At 48.6% G+C, this 22,061-nt stretch overlaps 1 protein-coding gene across 1 annotated transcript in view; it reads left to right on the top strand.

Moving 5' to 3' along the window:
• TMEM132C (transmembrane protein 132C) overlaps window positions 1-22,061 on the top strand; it is a 307,389-nt gene that overhangs the window by 106,451 nt on the left and 178,877 nt on the right. The window contains exon 2 of the mRNA XM_045887847.3: window positions 34-931. Within this exon, the coding sequence (XP_045743803.1) occupies window positions 34-931 (898 nt within the window). The remainder of the gene's footprint in view (window positions 1-33; window positions 932-22,061) is intronic.

Below are 22,061 nucleotides of genomic sequence, written 5' to 3'. Positions count from 1 at the left end.
TGTCTTTTTCTTTTCTTTCTTTGCCCCCTGCAGTGATAGAGGGCCGAGGGGTCACAGACAACGTGCCGCGGTTCTCCTCGCTGCCGCCCTTCCTGCCTGTGAGCTACCACATCCTCGGAGCAGAGACCTCCTTCTTCCTGAAGGAGACCAACCAGGACATCATGCGCAACTCCAGCCTGCACACCAGGGTGGAGTCCTTCTTCACATACAAGGCCAAGAGGCCCCCGGTACTCAACGCTAGCTACGGGCCCTTCTCCGTGCAGAAGGTCGTGCCTCTGGAACTGATGGTCACTTCGAACTTTCTAGGTCCAACCAGTAAATTCGGTCTCAACTGGAAACTGAAGGCGCACATCCTGCGGGACAAGGTGTACCTGAGCCGGCCCAAGGTGCAGGTGCTCTTCCACGTGCTGGGCCGGGACTGGGCGGCGCAGAGCCCCGGCGAGAGGCTGCCCTGCCTGCGCGTGTTCGCCTTCCGCGAGACCCGGGAGGTGCGGGCCGGCTGCCGGCTGCAGGGGGCCCTGGGGCTGTGCGTGGCCGAGCTGGACCTGCTGGCCGCCTGGTTCGGGCCCCCCAGCGTGGTGGCCGGGAGGAAGAAGGCGCCCGGGCCGCCCGAGGGGAGCCCCGTGGAGCTCTACTACTCCGTGCAGCCGGGGGACGCGCGCGGGGACTGTGCGGCCGGCGACGTCCGGAAGGGCAACGCCATCCGGCCGGGGAAGGACGGGAAGGACGGGCTGGACGAGGCCGTGCCCCACCTGCAGAGGATCGGTGCTGTCAGCCTCTATCGGGTCCAGGACACTGCCCAGCTCAGCGAGCTGCGTTTGGACAGCAACCTGGTCATCTGGCTGCCCTCCCGGCCAGTCAAACAAGGAGACGTGGTCACTGCCTATGTCACCTTGGCCAGCAATTCCACCGTGGACCTCTTCATCCTGAGGTAGGTGCCCAGGGTGGCCCCGGGCAGTCTTGTGTGTGCTTCCTGTGAGGTGGGGCTGGACGCCTGGGGTTTCGCTACCTTCAGGGACCCTCTGGCTTCACAGTGAAGCCAAATTCTGCACTCGGCAGTGCCTCTTACATCATGGATTAGGGGACGGGGGAAGGGGGCCAGAAACCGAATCCAAAAGAAGCAAGGGTAAAGGAATCACTGTCTTTTGACCTTGAGTTGTCATCGAACTTGGAGAAGGATGTGATTTTTCTTTAGCTTTGAATTCTTTTGTAGATATACAGATACTTGTTGCATGAATGAGAGTATATTTTTGCAGAGCCCAAGAAGAGATGTGGGGTTTGTGGTATTTATGATATTTTTACTTTGGGCGTATGTGTGAAAAAAGGCAAGGATGCATGCACCCTTTAAAAAAATTTTTTGGTGAGGTTCAGTGTTGCCAAGTCGGGGCTGTGGGAACCTCAGTTCCTGAGCACAGCATAGCTGTGATTAAAGGAGTCTGCCCAACAGAGAATTATTGCGCAGAGGTATTCCATCTCCTAAAAAAAGGAAGAACAGAAAATAAATTGAAACAATGGAATAACCCACCTGCCGTCACCGCTGCTGGCTCAGCAGATTTCGCGAGTTCTAATAGGGCTACTGTGTCACTGAATGATGCTTCTGAGGTCGGTCTGGGAGCATCTGCTCTCCGAAGATTATCAATACCAGAGAAAAGCCACTTACAGCTAATCCTCTTAAAATGTGGACCAGGATTTCATAATAATGAGAAAATATTTGAGATTTGTTTATAAGATAAAGATGATAAAAATTGTGGGTTTTTTTTTTTCTATTCTAGTGAAAAAGGACTTAGGTCATAATTACAGCTCTTCCTTGGTTCTTTTTTAAAATAAAAAAATTAATCGCATGTTGAATGAGTTGCTTGGGAAAATGCAAAATAGAATTATAGCATTTTATAGCGTATTTCTTTTTGTTTTAAGTTTTCCCGTATAATATCAAGAATGGTCATTTTTAAAAGCTTTGTTTGTGTTTGTTTTCACAAAATGCACTCCAAGTGTTTCTCAAGGCATTTCTTCATCCTTCAGATTTGAATAATGCTCTTCTAGAATGTCTATCTGTTCATCGTCCTTGTCATGTTTTCTTTCAACTTTTAAGTGGGCTCATTTGACCAGATCCTCCCTTGCCGGTGTGTTCTGGATAGGATCGAGAACTTCTACATTGTGATCAGTGATGGTATGAAATCCTCCATCGTTCACAAGAGACAAAGTTTGCCCTGCGGGGGTTCCCATTATGTGCATACTCTCAGCCTCAGCGCCCAGCCTGGCACCTGCTGAGTGTGGGAGGAGGGATGCCCCTCCCCGTCAGAGCGCCGGTGGCTTGGTGGAAATGTCTGCCTTTTAACTGGGGCCAGGAAAGCAAATGTTTAGATAGGAGGATCGGGGTTTTGCTTCCTCCTGCCTTGGCTGGGAAAGACACTGATCCGCAGGGTTTGAGTTTTGTTTTCCCTGGGTCCCTCTGCATACTCTGTTTCAGATCATTTCATTGTAAAATAAGTATATACAACCCTGGCTTTGGAAAGTAGATGCAGAAGACAGGGATGGTTCCACTAACATGCTTCACAATTCCAGAGTCATAATTATCTTCGCACTTGGACTGATCCTTAACTTCGCGTTCAGAAACGCAGGCTCTGTGGTCCACCCGGGGCGGGTTTGAGTAAGTCACCAGGTCTCTGGGTCCCAGGAGGTACAGGGCCTTCAGCTGCTGGTGGGCCCCCCAGACCTGCTTTGTTGGACAGGAGGGGATGTTTTCTGTATTTGTCATCATTACGGGCAGGAATGGTGGTGAGGATCAGCTCCTGCAAACAATTGGCTCAGCTCTGAGCCTGTCTCCTGCACTTCCTGGCTGTGGGACTGTGGGCAGCTCACCTGACCTCTGGGTACCTCTGTCCCCTCATCTCTACATCAGATGTCTTCACAGCATCTCCTGCTGTGGGGGTGAGAGGCCCCCCAAGGGCCAATATTTATTTCTAAGGTGCTTATGACAGCGCCTGGCCCATAAAAAGTATGTCTATGAATGTTGAATGTCACTAACGGGGGTTGTGTTTAAACATCTATCAAGGGGCGCCTGGGTGGCTCAGTCGTTAAGCGTCTGCCTTCAGCTCAGGTCATGAGCCCAGGGTCCTGGGATCGAGTCCCCACATCGGGCTCCCTGCCCCGCGGGAAGCCTGCTTCTCCCTCTCCCACTCCCCCTGCTTGTGTTCCTGCTCTCGCTGTCTCTCTCCCTGTCAAATAAATAAATAAAATCTTTAAAAAAAAATTAAAAAAAAAAAATAAACATCCATCAAAACTTCCCTGAGCGCTGAATTCTGTTTTAGCAGTAAAAGGACTCCATGCCTTGCATAAAACCATAGCCACCAAGTCTGTTCTCGATGCTGTGTTGATCCCCACCTCACCGTGATTTTGTTTAAAGAGCAAAACTTTTTTTTTTTTTTTTTAATGACAAGCGCTTTGGAGGGCGGAGATGGCCTGGTTCTGGGGTGGGTGTTGCTTAGGGCCGTGAGGTGCAGCCGCCCTGTTTCTGCCTTCCCGATCATTCCAACACAGACCTGAGCCCTGGGGGAGAGGCGGAGGAGACACGGGGTCCCGGACGTGAGGCCGAAGGATGCCGCTGCCATGACTGATGAGCAGGGCGTGGAGGAAGCAGGTTTTCCCTTCCAGAGAACGTAGTTAATTGTAACTTAGTTAAAAATAATGAGTTCATTTTTCAGTGAATTGTTTCAAGGATGGAATATCCAGTAAGAGAATGCAAGAGGATGTACGCAGATGCAGGACCGACGGTGACTCCATGTGAGTGTGCGTGCTCATGGGACCCACGTGCCTCCGTGGCCTCCAGCCATGGCTGTGGGTTGGATTGCAGGGAAATCCATCTTGCCCGTCTCGGGGACCTTTCTACTGAGAAATTCGGGGGGCTGGCAGGAGAACTTGAAAGACCTCTGCTGACTATGAAATCCAGAGGCGTTCGGCTTCATCACCTTGTACAATGGCTTTGATGACAAGGCTATTTATTTGGAGACAGCCAGGACGTTTTAGGGATTTTTATAGGGCCAGGTGCCTATTTGGGAACCTGGCTGAGGCCTCCTTTATAAGATTGTTTTCACGAATGATGCTGTCTTCCATGGGCCCAAAGCATCAGCCTGCTTTTGGCTCGCGACTTCGTGAATTTAATCCAAAGGCGTCAAGGTGTGGGAAGTTGAAGCTTTGTTTCCTGTAGTCATAGTGATTTGGGAAACCTATTTGAGAAAATAAGAAATCATGATCGCCAACATAAATGAAAAACGCATAACCAGATGTGTTCCGCAGACGCCTCGAAGTGTGTCCAGTCATGGGAGTGGGCCCCTTGGCCCTTGGCTTAGAGCAAAGCACAGAGCAAAGGCCCAGCAGATATTTATGGAATTCATGCAAAACCAAATACTTGCCATCAAACCTAGATCACAAACCTTCCTTTTCATGGAGGTTTTCCTTCATGACTGACTGAGGCTTCTTGAAATCAGTCTCAAGATTCCTTACAGCAAGCAGGGGCATGCCTCGCTATTCCAACGGCTTCCGGAATACACCGACGATCAGAGCCATCAGCCCTGAAAATGCCCTTTGCCACCCCCCATGCCTGGGTGCCACGAAGGCCTCGGGATGCCGAGGATGGCACTTGCCCCGGACCCCTGCTTCCTCGAAGCTCTGTGTTAGACGGGAGTTTGCACAACTTCTTCCTGTTTGGGATCGATGTTCACTTTACCTCAGGGGGTCTTGACCTTGCAGGCCACTAGCGGGGAGAGCGGGGGAGGCTGCTGCACCTCAGCCTCGTCACTAAGTAACTGGAATTGATGCCTACAAGGCCAAGGAGGTGGCTCAGCGTCCTCCGCACCCGAGAGCAGGCCTGCTTCGTTGTGTCCAAATTTCAGGAAAAAAAAAAAAAACAAAACAGAAGTTAAACCGATGAATCACTGAAGTTTATTGTGAACACACTCAAAGGACAGTTTGCACGCTGGGAGCCCTGGAAGCAAAGCCCGGAATGAGGCTCGGAGTTGGAGGGGACGGGGCGGGGGCGCGGTTTGCATGTCTGTTAGAAAGCAGGCAGCTCCCAGAGCCCGGAGGCAGGGACCAACTATTCTTCCCTGGCATTGTTCACAATATGAGAATTTTCTTAAATGAAAGGAAAGGGGTTAGTGGTGACCTCCTATCAATTTGGGGGAAACATTTAAGGCTTGCTTATGATTTTCCGAGGCATAAGCAAGCAATGACCCGGGTCAAGGTGGCCTCGCTTGTCTTGCCAAGCAAGCTGAATTAAGCTCTGCTTGTGTGACGAAACTGGGTTTGTCAGCTCAAGGAGTTTTTAAGGCTGGGCTCTGTTGTTGGTGGGTGTCTTTAACATCCCCCCCACTTTGGGTCAGTCCCTCAGTGAACTGAGAACCTGAGCAGCTGGTATGGCATTCCTGTCACTACCCCTGATGATGCAGCCCGGCTGAGGACTCCCAGGGCCCCCTGCACCAACAGGTTCATCACCATCTCGCACACGGGTGGTCAGATCATTGAGTTCCCCAAGGTATCTGATCCTGATGGACGTCATGTGATGTGTGAGTGACCGTCAAGGGGCATTTAAAACCCTTAAGAGGAGACAGAGGTCAATCTGATGACCTTAGGACAACAGTAGCCAAGGAATGAACCCCCCTCCCGCCAGAGCAGATTCCGAAAAGCCAAGATCTAACCAACTAAGCAACTCCATTGGGTTATAATCAGATTCAGGTTTACCTGTCGAAGTTAAACCACAACACGAGGTGTTAGCAGTCGCCTCTCCTCATGGTCACTTAGGGCCGGATGAACATGCGAATGATTCATTTCAGGAGGTGGTACTGTAACCAGGTCTAAACCAGGTCTCTGGCTGATGGGAGCAATCGGTCATTTAATAAGAGACATCTCTTTGGAAATAAAAGAAAAGCAAAGGTTGATAATCCGAGTGGATTATAAACAGCCAGTTGAGAAAATTTCTAGATTTGAGTTGAAAGCGTCTTCAGAGGGTGGAATGAGGTTGGCGGCTTCAGTCCCAGGGGGTTTCCCTGGTTGGTGATGTCATGGGCGTTTCCATCCGGTAGCAGCCACGAAGGTTGTCCGGGCGTGTTCTGCATGGTGATTTCTCTGACGTTTACACGTAGATCACAAAGCCTCAGAGACAGTTAACGATGAGTCTGCTCATAGGTATGCTCTAGTTTTCCATCTGAAATATAATTTTTATAGTTATTTCATCTTTATCAAAGATACGGTAAAACTCATTTGTTTGTAAAAAAATAATTAGTCTTCTTAAACTTGGATGATTGACATCAGTGTAGTAAGGTTACGGATTCTGTGTCTGTTCTCAGATATGATAGTCAGTAATGGCTCTGTTCATATCCAAGGGGTGTCACTGGATCCCTGAGGTCAACCTCAGTTCTTTAAAAGTGTCTGATGATAAGGACTCTCAGATAGACCTTTAAAGTGTCTTTATGCCAAGAAGCCAAGCTATGGACTTGTCTAATTGAGTCCCATTGCAAAGGGAACAGATTCTCATTGAGCTTATTCTAATACATATATTGTCGTGAAGAATGAGAATATTTAATCAGAGTTTCTGAATTCTGGAGAGATCCAGTAGGGAGAAAAAGGGAAATGTTTCAGTCTGGGTTTACAGTCGTAGCTTTAGCAAATTGATGCAAGTTATAAATGTCTTAAAAGAGAGGAGGAAAGGGGTCCTTCCAATCTGGAAAACAAAATATTAAAGAACCAGCAGTGTTTTTAAACAAAGTCATCAAGATTCTAATCCCTCGGTCCATTCATTCAGTCTCCCGTAATTAATTCTTGCTTTGCTTCCTCCGGGTTAGCGGCTTTATGAATCCGTCTGTTCCCCATTAGCATTTGAGAAGTTCTTGCCCACTTCAGTGTTGTGATCTTAAGGCTCTCAGACACCTGTGTTCTGGAGGTCTGGTCAGGTCTCCCATGGGCCGCTCTGAAGATGTGGGACTTTGTTCTGTGGTTGAGTACATGCGCTCAGAGAGGAATCATCAAGAGCAGAACGGGAGCTGTGTGTGTGACGGGAGACTTACTAACCATGACAGTTGAAGTCTGGGGGGTTCCCCATGTGTCTGGACTCCTGTGGACCTCGGGTGGTCCCCCCATGTCCAGCCCATGACCAGCTACCAAGCCGTCCCCCAAGGCAGCCGCCCTCTGCACCAGCCAGCCCCGCACAGAAGCACCCACAGGAACCTCCACATCTCCCTCTCTGTTCCTTCTCCCGGGCCGTGTGAGCTTTCTCAGGAACCCCTGACAACCGAGCAGCAATTTGCAGGGCTGCTCTGCCCTTTCCTGGGTAGGTTTCGTGTGCTGGCCCCAGTAATGGAGCCCTTGGGGCATAAATCCGGAGAGACGATTTTTTTTTTTTAAGTAAAACACTTCAAAGTAAGGAGGTGGTCTTCCCAGAACAATAAAAAGGGAGCAGAGGAGAGACACTCTATGCTGTGGAACTATGTGCGTTGTAGGGGCAGGATCGCAGAATAAGGGAGCGGGGCGGGGGGTGCCCTCAGCTGGGGCACAGACGGCGCTCAGACGCGGGGCTCCTGGCTCATGCGTTCTGTCCCAGGTGGACTGGTGGATGCGTGCTCATTCTTGCTAACAGCTGGTGCCCCCCCCACCCTAATCCACACAACGTCCTGTGCCCTTACAGCCTCTTTACGTTCCCAGCATCATCCAATAAATAAATAAAAAGATAAAGGGTGGAAGCAGGGAAGAGGCTTTTAAAGCGATGACCTAAAGGGATTTTGCGTGCAGGGGTATTGGGAGAGGTGTTATTTTTCCAAGCAGGATGCGATGTGTCAGTGGACTCATTCCTAGAAGCTAAATGGGAAGCAGTGCCTGGAGGGCTCATAGACTGGTTGTCCCCTCCCCTAAAAGGATTCTGCGATGCGGACCTTTTATAGGTAAACCCGGTTCCCAGCCAGCCCAGGGCGGAGGGCACGGTGCTGGGCTCCCACCGGTGGGCGGCTGGTGGGATCCATGGAGCCTGTCTCTCCTGAAAGACTGAAGCCAATCGGGGAGCTCCACACTTTAGTCCACTTACACCTGATTATACCCCAAACATACACAAATACACAAACACACATAGCAGCGTTATCCATAATGGCCAAAACGTGGAAACAACCCCATGTCTATCAACCGGCAAACGAGTAAGCAAAATGTGATCTGTCCATGTAATAGGATGTCGTGTGGCCACAGAAGGGACTGAGTTGGCGATCCGGGCCACGGCGTGGATGGAGCTTGAAACCATGATGCTGAGGGACGAAGCCAGGGACTCACGACCCCGGCCACCGGGTTCGCTGGTTTTGGCAAGAAGCTAACAACTCGGGCTTTCAGTGCAGTCTCTGAATTTAAACACGTGGACAACGGAATCACGTCTCAGCACCTCTGCGCAGACCTGGGGACCCGATGGTGACCCTGGGCTGAGCTGTGTCTCCTGGTCTAAGTCGTGGCTCAAAGCATCAGTATATTCGTTTCCTACGGCTTCTGTAACAAACTACCGCAAACGGGGTGGCTTAAAACGTCAGAAACGTGATGTCTCAAGGTTCTGGAGGCAGAAGCCTGAAGTTAGGGTGCTGGCTGGGCTGAGCTTCCTCCAGGGCCTCCTGGGGGCAGGGAATCGGGGGATTCTTCCCTGCCTCTTCCTCCTTCAGCTGGTGCCTCGGCTCCCGGCTGCATTGCTCCCGCCCTGCCTCTGTCCTTACACGCTGTCCCTCCATGTCCCTCTGTGTCCACGTTTCACATCCCCTCGCCTTTCTTTGCAAGGATCCCATCCGGAGATCAGGGACTTGTTACACCTGCAAAGACCCTGTTTCCCAGTGAGGCCACATTCTGGGGTCCCGCATGGACATGAAGTGGGGGAGGCCCACTCTCCGACCCACTCCGGAGAGGACAGGACCACCCCCGTGCATTTCGGGGCCTTGCCCATGTCATCCTGGGAACTCTGAATTGCTGCATGCCCCTTGGCACCTCTGACTGGTGGGAGAGCAGAGCCCCCGATGGGATTCGGAGAGCGCGCCCTTCTGTGCCCAGTGCACCTGCGCCTGCCCTCAAACCCTCCCGCTGATTACTGACCACCGCCCGCACGCGTGCTGTTCTAACTGAATGTCGGGGAGCTCTTTTTTTCCTTACTTGATCCCCTTTGTGTCCAAGGGTATGCAAAAGCCTGAAAGGCTATTTCCAGACCCCTGGCTCACCCCTGAAAGATTTGGCTCTTCGTTTCCAACTAGGCATCCATCCCCTGGGTCAGGTAGAGCCCTCAGGAATGACCCGAATGTCCCAGACTTCGTCATTAGGAACCCCAAACACAGTCGGGTTTGCACTGACTGCAAATTTGGAGCTAATTCAGACAATTCTGGAAACTCGTTTTCCCACACTCTGTCTAAAATTCATTTCCCTGTTGAATGTCTCTGAAGGAGAGGTTTGTTTTCATTTTGTTCAGCTTGTCATTTTAAATGTATTCTTCTGGAACAGAGAAAAGGAACAATTTTCTTTCTGCTTGGGAAGAAGTGAAGAAATAATGTTTCCTGCCCAAGGCCCCCTACCCAGCTCCCCCCAACACATCTGTGTTGCCAGGCAGCCTGGCTTCGGTGAGACATTTGACTGTTGTGGGAAAAACATTTACAAATAAAATTGACTCCAGCTCTCTGAAAAGAGAAAGGAAGCAGAGCCTTCCTGACCGAGACCCGGTTCCTTTATGCCACATTCTTTAACCGATTTAAGGGTCATCTTAGTTTTCAAAATAAAATAAAATTAAAATTGAAAAAATAAAAGGCATCTTCATTTTCCTCGAGCTTTCCAGATCACAGTTCTGTCTGCTGCCAACGGTTTACCATGGCATACGGGGACTTGTGTACCTGGGCGTTCTTAGGCAAGGGGGTGAGTAATAATTGAGTGTTGGATACTCCAGTGTCCCAGAATCCTGGGGTATTTTTTTTAAGATTTTTATTTTTTTATTTTTTTTAAAGATTTTATTTATTTATTTGAGAGAGAGAGAATGAGAGAGAGCACATGAGAGGGGGGAGGGCCAGAGGCAGAAGCAGACTCCCTGCCGAGCAGGGAGCCCGATGCGGGACTCGATCCCGGGACTCCAGGATCATGACCTGAGCCGAAGGCAGTTGCTTAACGAACTGAGCCACCCAGGCGCCCAAGATTTTTATTTTTAAGTAATCTCTACACCCAACGTGGGGCTTGAACTCACGGCCCCGAGATCAAGAGTCACACGCTCCCCCGACTGAGCCAGCCGGGAGCCTCCATACTGGGGTATTTTTTTTTAAGATTTTTAAAATTTTTTTAGAGAGGGAGAGAGAGAGCAAGCCGGGGGAGGGGCAGAAAGAGAGGGAGAAGCACACTCTGCACAGAGCAGGGAGCCCGATGCGGGACTCGATGCCAGGACCCTGAGATCATGACCTGAGCCGAAGGCAGATGCTCAACCGACTGAGCCACCGAGGCGCCTCTGGGGTATTTTTAAGTGTTGATTTGCTGCTATTTTGCTCGGTGTCGTGGCATTACTTCAGGGTTCCTTAATATGGGAAATCTGAACCATTTATGTCTTGCAACCCCAAGAGTTATTGGGTGAATTAAAGTCTCGGATAGGGAGACAAGGCTTACCTGTTTCTAAAGTGTTCCGATTGCATTACCCCTTCCTTGTTCGGAACCTTCCTCGGAACCTCGTTGCTGTTTCAGCTCCCATTCCCTGCCTTCCTAGACATGTTGAGCATATTTTCTTGTATTTACAAGTCCTCTTTGTGGTCAGCTGGGCTCCAGTCTACTTTCAGAAGGGTGATGCCCTTTTTTATTTAGAAAGGAGGGGATCCTGCAAACGGGGACATGAAGGCAAAGAGGAGGATGTGGTGTAGGAGGGGATGGAAGGGGGAGAGAGGAGGGCTCTGAATGTCAGGCCCAATTACCAGCCATTTCCGCAGGTGAGCCCAGTGACCTCGCTTCCCCCAGGGCTGAGGTCGCATTGTCTCTTGCCGTCTTTCCTCATATTCCCAAGGCTTGACCTTGCTACCTTAGCCTATCTTGTGTCACCTAGGGCTTTCTTCCTCTGTCCCTTTACCTCGGAAGCATCGGCTAGAAGGACCAGCATGCTCAGACCTGGAGAGTGGCTGTCACTTGGGTGGGGCCGCTTGTGAAGACAATGAATAGAAGAAGATGAAGACCGTATCTCACATTCCCCTAAAATACCAGCATCCTCTGGCGTTTTGTTCTGGTACTGTGATCACTTTGGACATGCTTTCCTGAAGAAAGCATCTCTTCTTCTGAATTTCTCAGGGGACCTTTAAGAAATGGAATTCACTACCACATAAAGGAATGCACATGCCTTTTTAGTGGCTCTTATCCACTGCTTCCTGGGTCAGACCCATTACTCCTGAGAAGCCATGCCCTGGCTCCTCCTGGGACTGCTGTTTGGATGGCAATATTGGGCTTCTAGAAAATCATGTTTGCATAGTGTTTGGCAAGTCCTCATTCACAACATGCCATGCGGTTCTCTCAACAACCCATTCTGAGATTCAATCTCTCTCACTCCACCATCCAAACCCCTGTCTTCATGCTGTTCTAACTCCTGCTGTCTCCCTCCACGGTGACTCCAGTGGTTCCCAGTTCATACAACATTTAGAGTTTGAAAGTACACGTCTCCTACAATGAAATACCACCTCACACCCATTAGGATAGCTGCTGTTGAAAAAGCAGAAAATAACAAACATCAATGAGGACATGGACCAATTGGAACCCTTGTCTCCTAAGGATGGGAATGCAAAATGGTGCCGCTGTTGTGAAAAACAATATGGCGGTACCTCAGAAACTCAAAATAGAATTCCCATATGATCCAGCAATTGCACTTTTGTGTATATGCTCCAAAGAACTGAAAGCAGGATCTTGAAGAGACATTCATATACCCACAGCAGCATTACTCACAAAGGCCGGGAAGTGGAAACAACCCAGCTGCCCATCAGTGGATGAGCAGATAAACAAAGGGTAGTCCACCCATACAGTGGAATGTGATTCAGCCATAAAAAGGAAGGGGATTCTGAAACCTGCTGCAATGTCCTTGAGGACATTATACAGAATGAAATAAGCCAGTCATAAAATAGGCAGAAGACATGAACAGACACTTCTCCAAAGAAGACATGCAAATGGCTAACAGACACATGAAAAAATGTTCATCATCATTAGCCATCAGGGAAATTCAAATCAAAACCACATTGAGATACCACCTTACACCAGTATGAATGGCGAAAATTGACAAGGCAAGAAACAACAAATGTTGGAGAGGTTGTGGAGAAAGGGGAGCCCTCTTACACTGTTGGTGGGAATGCAAGTTGGTACAGCCACTTTGGAAAACAGCGTGGAGGTGCCTCAAAAATTTAAAAATAGAGCTACCCTATGATCCAGCAATTGCACTACTGGGTATTTATCCAAAGATACAAACGTAGTGAAAAGAAGGGCCACATGCACCCCAATGTTCATAGCAGCAATGTCCGCAATAGCCAAACTGTGGAAAGAGCCGAGATGCCCTTTAACAGATGAATGGATAATGAAGATGTGTTCCATATATACAATGGAATATTACTCAGCCATCAGAAAGGATGAATACCCAACTTTTACATCAACATGGATGGGACTGGAGGAGATTATGCTAAGCGAAATAAGTCAAGCAGAGAAAGTCAATTATCATATGGTTCACTTATTTGTGGAACATAAGGAATAGCATGGAGGACATTAGGAGAAGGGAGGGAAAAATGAGGGGGGTGGGAATTGGAGGGAGAGATGAACCATGAGAGACGATGGACTCTGAAAAACAAACAGGGTTCTAGAGGGGAGGGGGGTGGGGGGATGGGTTAGCCTGGTGATGGGTATTGAGGAGGGCACGTTCTGCATGGAGCACTGGGTGTTATATGCAAACAATGAATCATGGAACACTTCATCTAAAACTAATGATGTAATGTATGGTGACTAACATAACATAATAAAAATTCATTACAGTCAACTGAAAAGTTTGCTAGCACTTCATTAAAAAGAGTTTTAAACAAGAAAAAATTCAATCATAAAATGATAACTATCATGTGATTCCACTTACATGAGATATTTAGAGTATTCACTGTCGTAGAGATACAGAGTAGGCGTGTGGCCGTCCGGCGCTGGGGGGCTGGGGGTTGGGGGAATTATGGATGAATGGGTGTGGAGTTTTGGTTTTACAAGATGAAATGGATTATGGAGGTGGATGGTGGTGAGGGTTGCACAACATTACGAATATATTTAATACCACTGAACTGTACATTTAACATTGGTTAAGATGGTAAATTTTATGTTATGCATATTTTACCACCACCGTGGCAACAACAAAAATCTGTAAGTGGACTTTTTGTCAATAGATGAGCTGGAATTGAATCTGCTTGGCTTGGTTTGAGCCGCATACTCCTCCCGAATCCATTTATTGTGACCAGCAGATTAAATGTTTCTTCACCCAGTTACCCTTCAAGTTGCAAGGGCTGGATTAATCTCGTTAAAAATGTGTTTACTGAGAGCAGAGGCAGAGTATTTGGCAAAGGGAAAACCAAGGAATAGGTACTAGAAGACGATGGGTTTACCTACTGGGCAGGAAGGAGCAGTAGATGTCCACCAGTAACATCGGGATGGGGTGTAAGCTCTAGAGATGGATGTTTGAGTTCAAATCCTAGATCCACTGTTCTCTCCACGGCGATGCAGACAGATTCCTCAACCTCTCTGTGCCTCAGGTCCTGTATGAGGATAAGCATAATAGCAACTACTGGTAGGGATATTGCGAGGCTTCAGTGGGATAGAATTTTAACCTGTGCTTGGCACACTGTAAGCACCTAATAAGTATTGTTTATTATTGTTGCATTATTATGTTTGTATTATTAGGTGTGTTTTTCCTTAAGTTACACAGAGAGCCCATTACAGCTACTCTTGGCTGAGAGCTGCCAGAGACGTCCCGAACTGTGCTAGTTGATGAACTCCCATCTCAGTGGTAGCATCTACATCCTTTAGGAGGAGGGATGCCCTTGCTTTCATTCAGGCAAAACACAGGTTCTCAATCAGGGGTCAGGTTTACCTCCCTGGGGACATGTGGGAACATCCTGAGACATACTTGGTTATCAAAGCTGGGAGAACCTTTCCTCTGGTATCTTGTGCATAGAGGCCAGGGATGATGCTGGGTATCCCACAATGCACAGGACAGCCTGCCTCTCCCCAACAGAGGATATTCCAACTCAAAATGCCAGTCAGCGATGCTGGCATTGAGAAACCTCAAGGAAAGCAAATGTTGATGCACAGGAGCATGGCTGCGATCACAGGTTATAACTCACCTTCGCTCGGGTGTAGAAGCCACCTGCGGTTCTCGGTGAATCTTGAAGGTGCCCATGAGCATGTGGTGAGAACTGTCTGTTGGGAACATAATGACTTTGCCTGCAGTGTAAGAGTTTCTGTTTCTTTGAAACACTCCTCCCAGATGTTGGCAGCAGGTAACATGGCAATAAGCCATTAAAATAAAGGCCAATTTTCATGTTTACGAAAGAGCAAGGACCTAATCTAGTTAGTTTATACTTTGCAATAAGTGTATCTTAATATCCTTTCCAGATAGAAGAGTTTTGCTTAGTATCCTTTCCAGATAGAAGGAGGAAAAAAAGGAGGAGAAGGAGGAGAAGGAGGAGAAGGAGAAGGAGAGCACTTTGATAACATCGGAGAGGTATATTTGAAGACGGAGCCCATCCTTGATGTCACATTGACAGAAGAGTATCACACTTCAGTTACACGCATTTCATTAGCTGTTAATGAGCGCTTCCCAGAACAGGCTTCTTAGGCATGGGATTGGTTCTCTGAGTTGATAGATCAGTGTCAGCATTTCTCAGATGCAAGAACTGAAGATTGCATCCAGCCGACAAACCCAATTACGCCATCACGAAATGCACAGTGGGGAGAGGTGGCTCTAACAGGGCAGTTGCATTAAGATGGACAGTGGGAAGGCACTGTTTTCACTGAGCTGAGCTGTTGGCTACCGGGTCAGGGAGCAACTGGGGCTCCTTCTCACTAACCACTGGGGCTACAGAGTCTCTCACGAGCTCAAGAGACTATTTACCTCCCCATTCTTGGTCAACCTACACTGGGTGCTTAACCGTCCATCAAGCCCGCCTTCTGTTGAGGGGGGTAATATTTTTTATTTAATAAGTGCTATTTTCATCCCACTGTGGGTCTCATTCCGCCACGAGTTCTTTCCAAGATTCAAGCCATAGCAAGCACACATTATACGGATTTCCGCAAAGAATGGGATATCATAGCACAAATGGAAAACAAGAGAGTGAAACCCTTCACGTTTGAATTGGACAAAAATTTGGAAAACTTTTTATCAAGTTTATTCTTATTCCAGAAGATTAGAGAAACATTTTCCTAAACTGAGGGTGAGGTGAAAGAAAGAGAGCATCAGAAGGGGGCTGGAAGGGGTTAAATGTTGGCGGGACCCTGAAGGGACCAAGAGACACGCATGAGAAGTTTGGGAAGACCTGGAAGCAGAGGCATCTTTTCTCTCTGTCTCCAGACGACACAGAGAACATGCGAGGTCTCAGACTTCTGTGCCCGGCTTGTGAGAAGGAGCGGGAGCAGGGGGGTGGTGTGATGTGTCTGCCAAAGGGCCCGAGCCTCCCACAGTTGCCCGTATTTCCTGTGCCCTATAAAGGGACAGAAAGCAAATGCTGTCTTTGTTTTCAGAGTAGAAGAGACACATCAGTGGACAGCCTTCGAAGTAGTTCTGCTGATTGGGGAATATTCCCTTGATGTGAGTGTGCCTAGAGAGCAACACAGAGCGCCAGCAGATGCCAGTGGGTCCTGGAGCCCTGGGGCCGCATGCCCCACTCGCCCTCAGCCCCCATGGAATGGAGGTGCTCCTCTGGGCTGGGCGTCCGTCAGCGGGGGGCTTGTAGCAGCCGTGAGCAGCTCTCAGCCATGAGTAGTCTAAACTAGTGGTTCCCCACCCAGATGGGGCATGAGCATCACCCAGAGCACCTTTTATTTTATTTTATTTTTATTATGTTCAGTTGGCCACTGTATAGTCCATCATTAGTTTTTTATAAAATGTCAATCACCAGATCCCACTTCTAAAGTTTATGGCTCAGTAGATGTAGTAGAGTTGGGCCAGAGAATTTATATTTCTTTTTTTTTTTAAAGATTCTGTTTGTTTATTTGAAAGAGAGAGAGAGAGAGCACGTGCATGGGGAGGGGCAGAGGCAGAGGGAGAAACAGACTTCCCGCCGAGCAGGGAGCCCGGCACAGGACTCGATCCCAGGACCCCGAGATTACAACCCGAGCCGAAGACAGAAGCCCAATGACTGAGCCACCCAGGCGTCTCCGGAGAATTTATATTTCTAACAAGTTCCCCAGTATTATTGCTTACATTTGTGTGCAAAACCTATATGCTGAAGCCCTAACCCTCAGTGCTTCACGAAGTGACCTTATTTGGAGATCGGGTCATTGCAGATGTTGTTAGTTAAGGGTGGTCATACTGGAGTACAGGGGGCCCCTAATCCAGTACATCTCGTGAGAAAATCAGGGCAGCCTTCAGGAATGCCACAGACACCAGCAAACCACCAGAATCCTTCAGAAGAAACCAATTCTGCCAACACCCTGAGATTCTAAATGTACATGTCTAGAGAGACAGATGGAGAAGCAGAAGTAGACATGGCAAAATTTCAGTCTTGGTCACTTTAGGTGAAAGTGACACAGACATTTATGATGCTATTTGTTCGGTTTTTTCCATGGTGAATTAAGTGATTTTTCAGATTCTGTTGTCCTTTGCCTGTGAATGACAGTCACCCGAGGAGGGAATCGTGCGGCTGGAGCAGTGCGCAACCTTAGGCTCCGGCTTTCAGGCTGGGCTGCATTCATGTGCTTGTAGGAAGAAACAAATTCCACTCTTCTTTGACCCAAGAGAGTGGCAGGACGTACCTTCCCTGCTCATTGGGAGCCTGGGCTCAGCTACCCTTGCGTCCTCCCGTGCCCTGCCCTGACAGGACACCTGTATCTGGGAAAAACCTCCTACTAATCCCTGAAATTCAGTCAACTGACACTGCTGCTTCTTCCTTGGCTCTTGAATTGTCTCCAGAAGCTCAGGCAGCTGGCCTGTTGCTATGGAAATTGCCAACTTTTTTTTTTTTTTTTTGGTATAAAATTGTAAACACCTACAACTTTTTTCCTAGCCTCCGGATTGCTATCGTTGTGGCCATCTAATTTAAACTGTTCGAAGGAGTGTGCATTCTAATTGAACTGAACAAAGAAACAGGTAGAGAGGATGCAGTTTATAGGATTGGTGCCCCTCACTGCTTGTCCTAGGCTGAGCTCGGCCATGTACTGGGCTTTCAGAGCCCTCAGTAGACTTTGGGCAGAGAGAGCCATGCCCCCCTGTGATGTCACCAGAGTGGAGGACATTTAGGGCGGCGTGCCTTGGTCCTAGGGCGCTCCGTATCTGCCAGAGGGGCCCGGAGCTGTGTGGAGCACATGTCCCCCGGGAGAGCTGGCCTGTTGGCTGTCGCAGTAGACGAGCTGTCTTCTCTGGCTCCTCAGCCCGTCCCTGCTCCCACCGCTAGCATCTTGTGGCTGCCACTGAGAAACCCTCCCTGGGCTGGAGTGTGGAGGACTCGCCCTCAGTGCCTGGCGTTTGCAGAATCTCCAGAGTGTCTCCATCTGTTTCTGGCACTGGCTAAAAAGTCTATGTGGCATAAGAAGGAACTCTCCCTAATGGAGTAAAGAAAGAATAAAAAGCACACCCCCCTGGGGGGTGGATTTTGCTCGGGTTTCGAGACTGTTCTGTCTTCAAACACGCAGCCAAGCCCGTTTGTAGAACTTGAAAGGAGAGACCACAAAGCACTAAGGAGTCACGATAATTGAGTCCTAGTGAAGGTGAGATGATTAATCGCCGTCATCTTCAGAGCTGCTGACGACTTTATGGTGCTGTGTTTTCCACACGGGCCAGCCGCCAAGAGGCTGCAGGTCCAGTCCCAGACCACCGCAAAAAGAGAATATCGCCATGAATCAAGTCAAATGAATTTGTTGGTTTCCCAGTGCATATGAAGATGATGTTTGCACCATATCATAGTCCATTAAGTGTGCAATAGCATTATGTTTAAAAAATGTACATCCCTTAATTAAAAATACTTTATCGCTAAGAAATGCCATCATCTGAGCTTCCAGCGACTCACAGTCACTGATCACAGATCACCGTAACAAATACAATAGTATCGAAAGCGTTTGAACTATTGCAAGAATTACCACAATGTGATAGAGATTCGAAGTGAGCACATGCTGTTGGAAACACGAGGCCAACAGACTTGCTCAAGGCAGGGTTGCCACAAACCTTCAATTTGTTTAAAAAAAAAAAATCTGCAAAGCGCAATAAAATGAGCCATGCATGTATATCGTTTTTCTTCCCCCCCCCCCCCCCCAATGCTGTGAAAAATAAGAAGCATTGTAGGAGGACTGCGTGGTCCAATCTTCAGGCAAGAGCGGTCGCCCTCTCAGATGCGTTACGGTAATTCTGCGTTCAACAGGTGGTGCTCGTGATTCTGCCTGCTGCCTGGACGAAATCATCACCCTTTCTGGAGAAATCAGACTCACAGGGTCCACCTTTCCTGGGGCCTTCTAGGGAAGTGGTCTGCTGAGTTCAAGTCTCGGACTTGAGAAGCTGTGGGTCCCGGGCCGTGAGGGATGCAGACGGGCTTGCCAGCTTGCGGGAGAGTGAGTGCCAGACATGATGAGTCTCAAGGGGGACGTGCGACATGCGTGCGGGAGCGAGCGCTGAGCATCTGTCCTCAGGGTGAGAGCCCGGCCACCTGACCCTAGAGACCACACATTTAGGAGCACCAGCCTTCCCAGATCGCAGGACATGTTCCCAGAGCCATCTGAATTTCTCCATCTCATTCATTCATTCATTTATTCCTTCCTTCGTTCCTTCTGTGGACTAGTTAGCCAATGTCTGTTGACCGGACTCCGTGGTCCGGGGCCGCACGTGCAGCAGGGCAGCTCTGGGGACTTCTGCGCTCTGCGGCTCTGGGCTCCATTGCCCTGCTCGCCGCCCCTCTACTTAGGGCCCGCGCTTCAGGGGGGCCGTGGCCATTCAGATGCTCTGAGCCGCCTTCAGTCCTACCCTAAAAAGTGATGTCATAAGAAATGTCCTTCTTAAAATCAAAAGGATACCACCTTCACAGTTTGCCTCTGGGAACTGATCACACTACTGTTTTCTTTTTTTTTTTAAGATTGTATTTTTATTTATTTAAGAGAGAGTGAGAGCACAAGCAGGGGAGAGGCAGGCAGAGGGAGAGGGAGAAGCAGGGTCCCTGCTGAGCAGGGAGCCCGACGCGGGACTTGATCCCAGGACCTTGGGATCATGACCTGAGCCAAAGGCAGACGCTTCACCGACTGAGCCCCCCAGGCGTCCCGGCACTACTATTTTCTAAAAGTGGTTCCATAGCTGCATATATAAATGAATGAAGAATATATGGGATGCCCAAGTCCAAGGTCGAGGAGAGCATACGGCTCTTTCTACCTCTGGTTCTGAAAAGTCCCTCAACGCTACCCACAGGGGATTGGAGGTGATCCTACAAAGGAATCCGGTGCCACCAGATTCTTATTAGAGAACGGACTGCGTTTGATCCCTGGCAGGGTGTTGTAAGGGATGCATGCACAGGGATGCCGATGAATGTCTGGGAAGGGGGGAAAGACAGCCCTTATTTGTAGTGTCGGCCTGGTTTCTGTGGTGTAAATACCCCCACCATCCTCGTGATTATCTGGCTTGTAAAATTCCTGAACACTTACTACGTTGGGCTCCCAAGCTGGGATGAGCCAGCTCAGCACACCCCTGGGTGCAAGTCATTACTTCTCTCACTTTCTAAAAAGCTTACTAACATAATCCCTAACACAAGCCTCCCGTGTGTGCCCCATTTCTAGAAGAAGTGGTCTGGGGAGGGTGACAGTTGGCAAAATGAAGACTTCTTTCTTTTTTTTTTTTCCATTGTTACTGATGAGAAAGGGCTAGAGGTCCTTTTTTAAAAATTGGTTGAAGAGAACAAAATTGCTAGGGGTAACAATTCATCAAGAAATTACACTGTTTCAGGTGCCAATCCCATGCATCACGTGGACTGTCCTATGTCACTAAATCCTGGTAAAGACCCCCTGAAGTATTATTATTATTATTATTATTATTATTATTATTATTATTATTATATTATTATTGCATTCATGGTACCGTGGAGGACATTGAGACATCGAACTGTTACAAAGCCACAGAGCGAGTATCTGATGGAGCTGGGGTGTGATCCCCGATGACAGACACTGAGCTAAGACGGTAGCCGCAGGAGATTTTTCCATGAGAAACCACCCTGGAAATGAGTGGTTTCCACCCACAACAATTTCCTTCGTTTGTGATCTTCTGGGTCAGTAATCTATGTGACCTGGGCTGGGCTCACTCCCGTCTGAGATCCGCCGCCGGTCAGCCCAGCCGGCGGCTTCTGTGTCTGTGGGTGGACTGCCCAGGGCTTGGGACGACGGGGTCTCGGGGCCATGTGTGTCTCACCAGCTGGGGGCTCGCCTGGGCTTGCTCACATGGCGGCTCCCAGGCTCCAGGAAGCACGACCTAGCTTGGAATTAGCACGTTGCTAATCAAAGGATGGGGACAGAGACTTCACCTCTCCACGAGAGAAGCTGCCACGTTGCTTTGCAAAGGGACTCCTGGCAGGGAAGGCAAGTCTTGTGGTCATTTTTGCAATCTACCACGAGGAATAACCCGAACGGCAAATTACATGTTTTGTTTCTCCTTTATGAACCGATTCATCAAAACACTACTTAGTACACGCCTTAGGGTCTGGGGACTTGAGGACGTGTTTTGTCGGGTATGCATAGAATTTTAAAAAATAACTTTTATTTAAGAATCTGGTTTTCCCTTTTCCGTTTACAAAATCGGAAGATCTGAAAATTGAACCCATTTCTCTGCTCCTGAGATTTTGGCGCCAACTCGAAGCTGCCCTGGGGGGGCTTTTGTTCTCTGTTCCATGACAGCCCCCCACGCCCCCCACCCGGGACCTCCCGTAGCCTCCTTACTTACTTAAATTCCTCTCCCGACCCCTGGAGGCATTTTCACTCACAGTCCCGGCTTCAGCATTTCAGTGGCTGCTTGGCTCTCAGTCCTTGGCTTCATCAAGTTAATTGTGTTAACCTACTCCACCACAAGAAACAGGCAGACCAGATAGCTTCTTATTAGTCTGGGCTTTGGGTCTGTTTCCAGTTTATTAGGATGGCTTCTCCATTTGGACTGAAGCCAAGATGAAACCTCCTGCTTGTTTGATGTTATCACCATTCCATTACGGAGGAAATAATAATAGTTTTCCAGTATGTAACGTGTGAAGACGCAGTCTTATCAAGGCTTGGCTCCGAACGTATTACAGTGTGCCCATCAGAGTACAAGATAATAATGCTGTAAATGATCTCAGCATCTCAAAAATAGCAGTGGGTTTTTTTGTTGTTGTTGTTGTTTTTGACAGGTGTCTTCTTAACTATGCGAGAGTAAAGTGAGTAAGGCTGCTGCTTGCTGGGCAAGGTTCCATGTGGACACTTGGCCACAGCAGCTGAAGGTATATTTGACACACAGAAGCGGGAGAAGGCAACTTCTGGGATAGGGGATTAAGTTTAGTACTCAGAAGGTTCCAGAATCTTCCAGGGAAATATCCACAGTGCCCATGAAGATTTGGGGATGATTCCCCATCTGCCTGTAGAGGATGTGGGGCCCTGAATTTCACAAATGAATTATTAAAAGTAGCTCCAGGGTGTGGAGGGGATGGACGGTGTTTCCTGGAGCAGAGACGACTGGTAGAACTTTGTGTGGTGATGGACATGACCTAAGTATGTTTGCTCTGTTCAGCTTAGCAGCCTCTCGCCCTGGGTGCTTATTGATCACTTGAAATGTGGCTAGTGAGATGGGGGCACTACATTTTGGATTATATTTAATTTTAATTCATTTTCACCTACATAGCCAC

This window comes from Mirounga angustirostris, unplaced genomic scaffold (genome assembly GCF_029215605.1).
Source record: "Mirounga angustirostris isolate CCGP_5_RB_7025 unplaced genomic scaffold, mMirAng1.0.hap1 SCAF_14, whole genome shotgun sequence".
Lineage (NCBI taxonomy): Eukaryota > Metazoa > Chordata > Mammalia > Carnivora > Phocidae > Mirounga > Mirounga angustirostris.
This window is presented reverse-complemented; position numbering and strand designations above follow the sequence as displayed.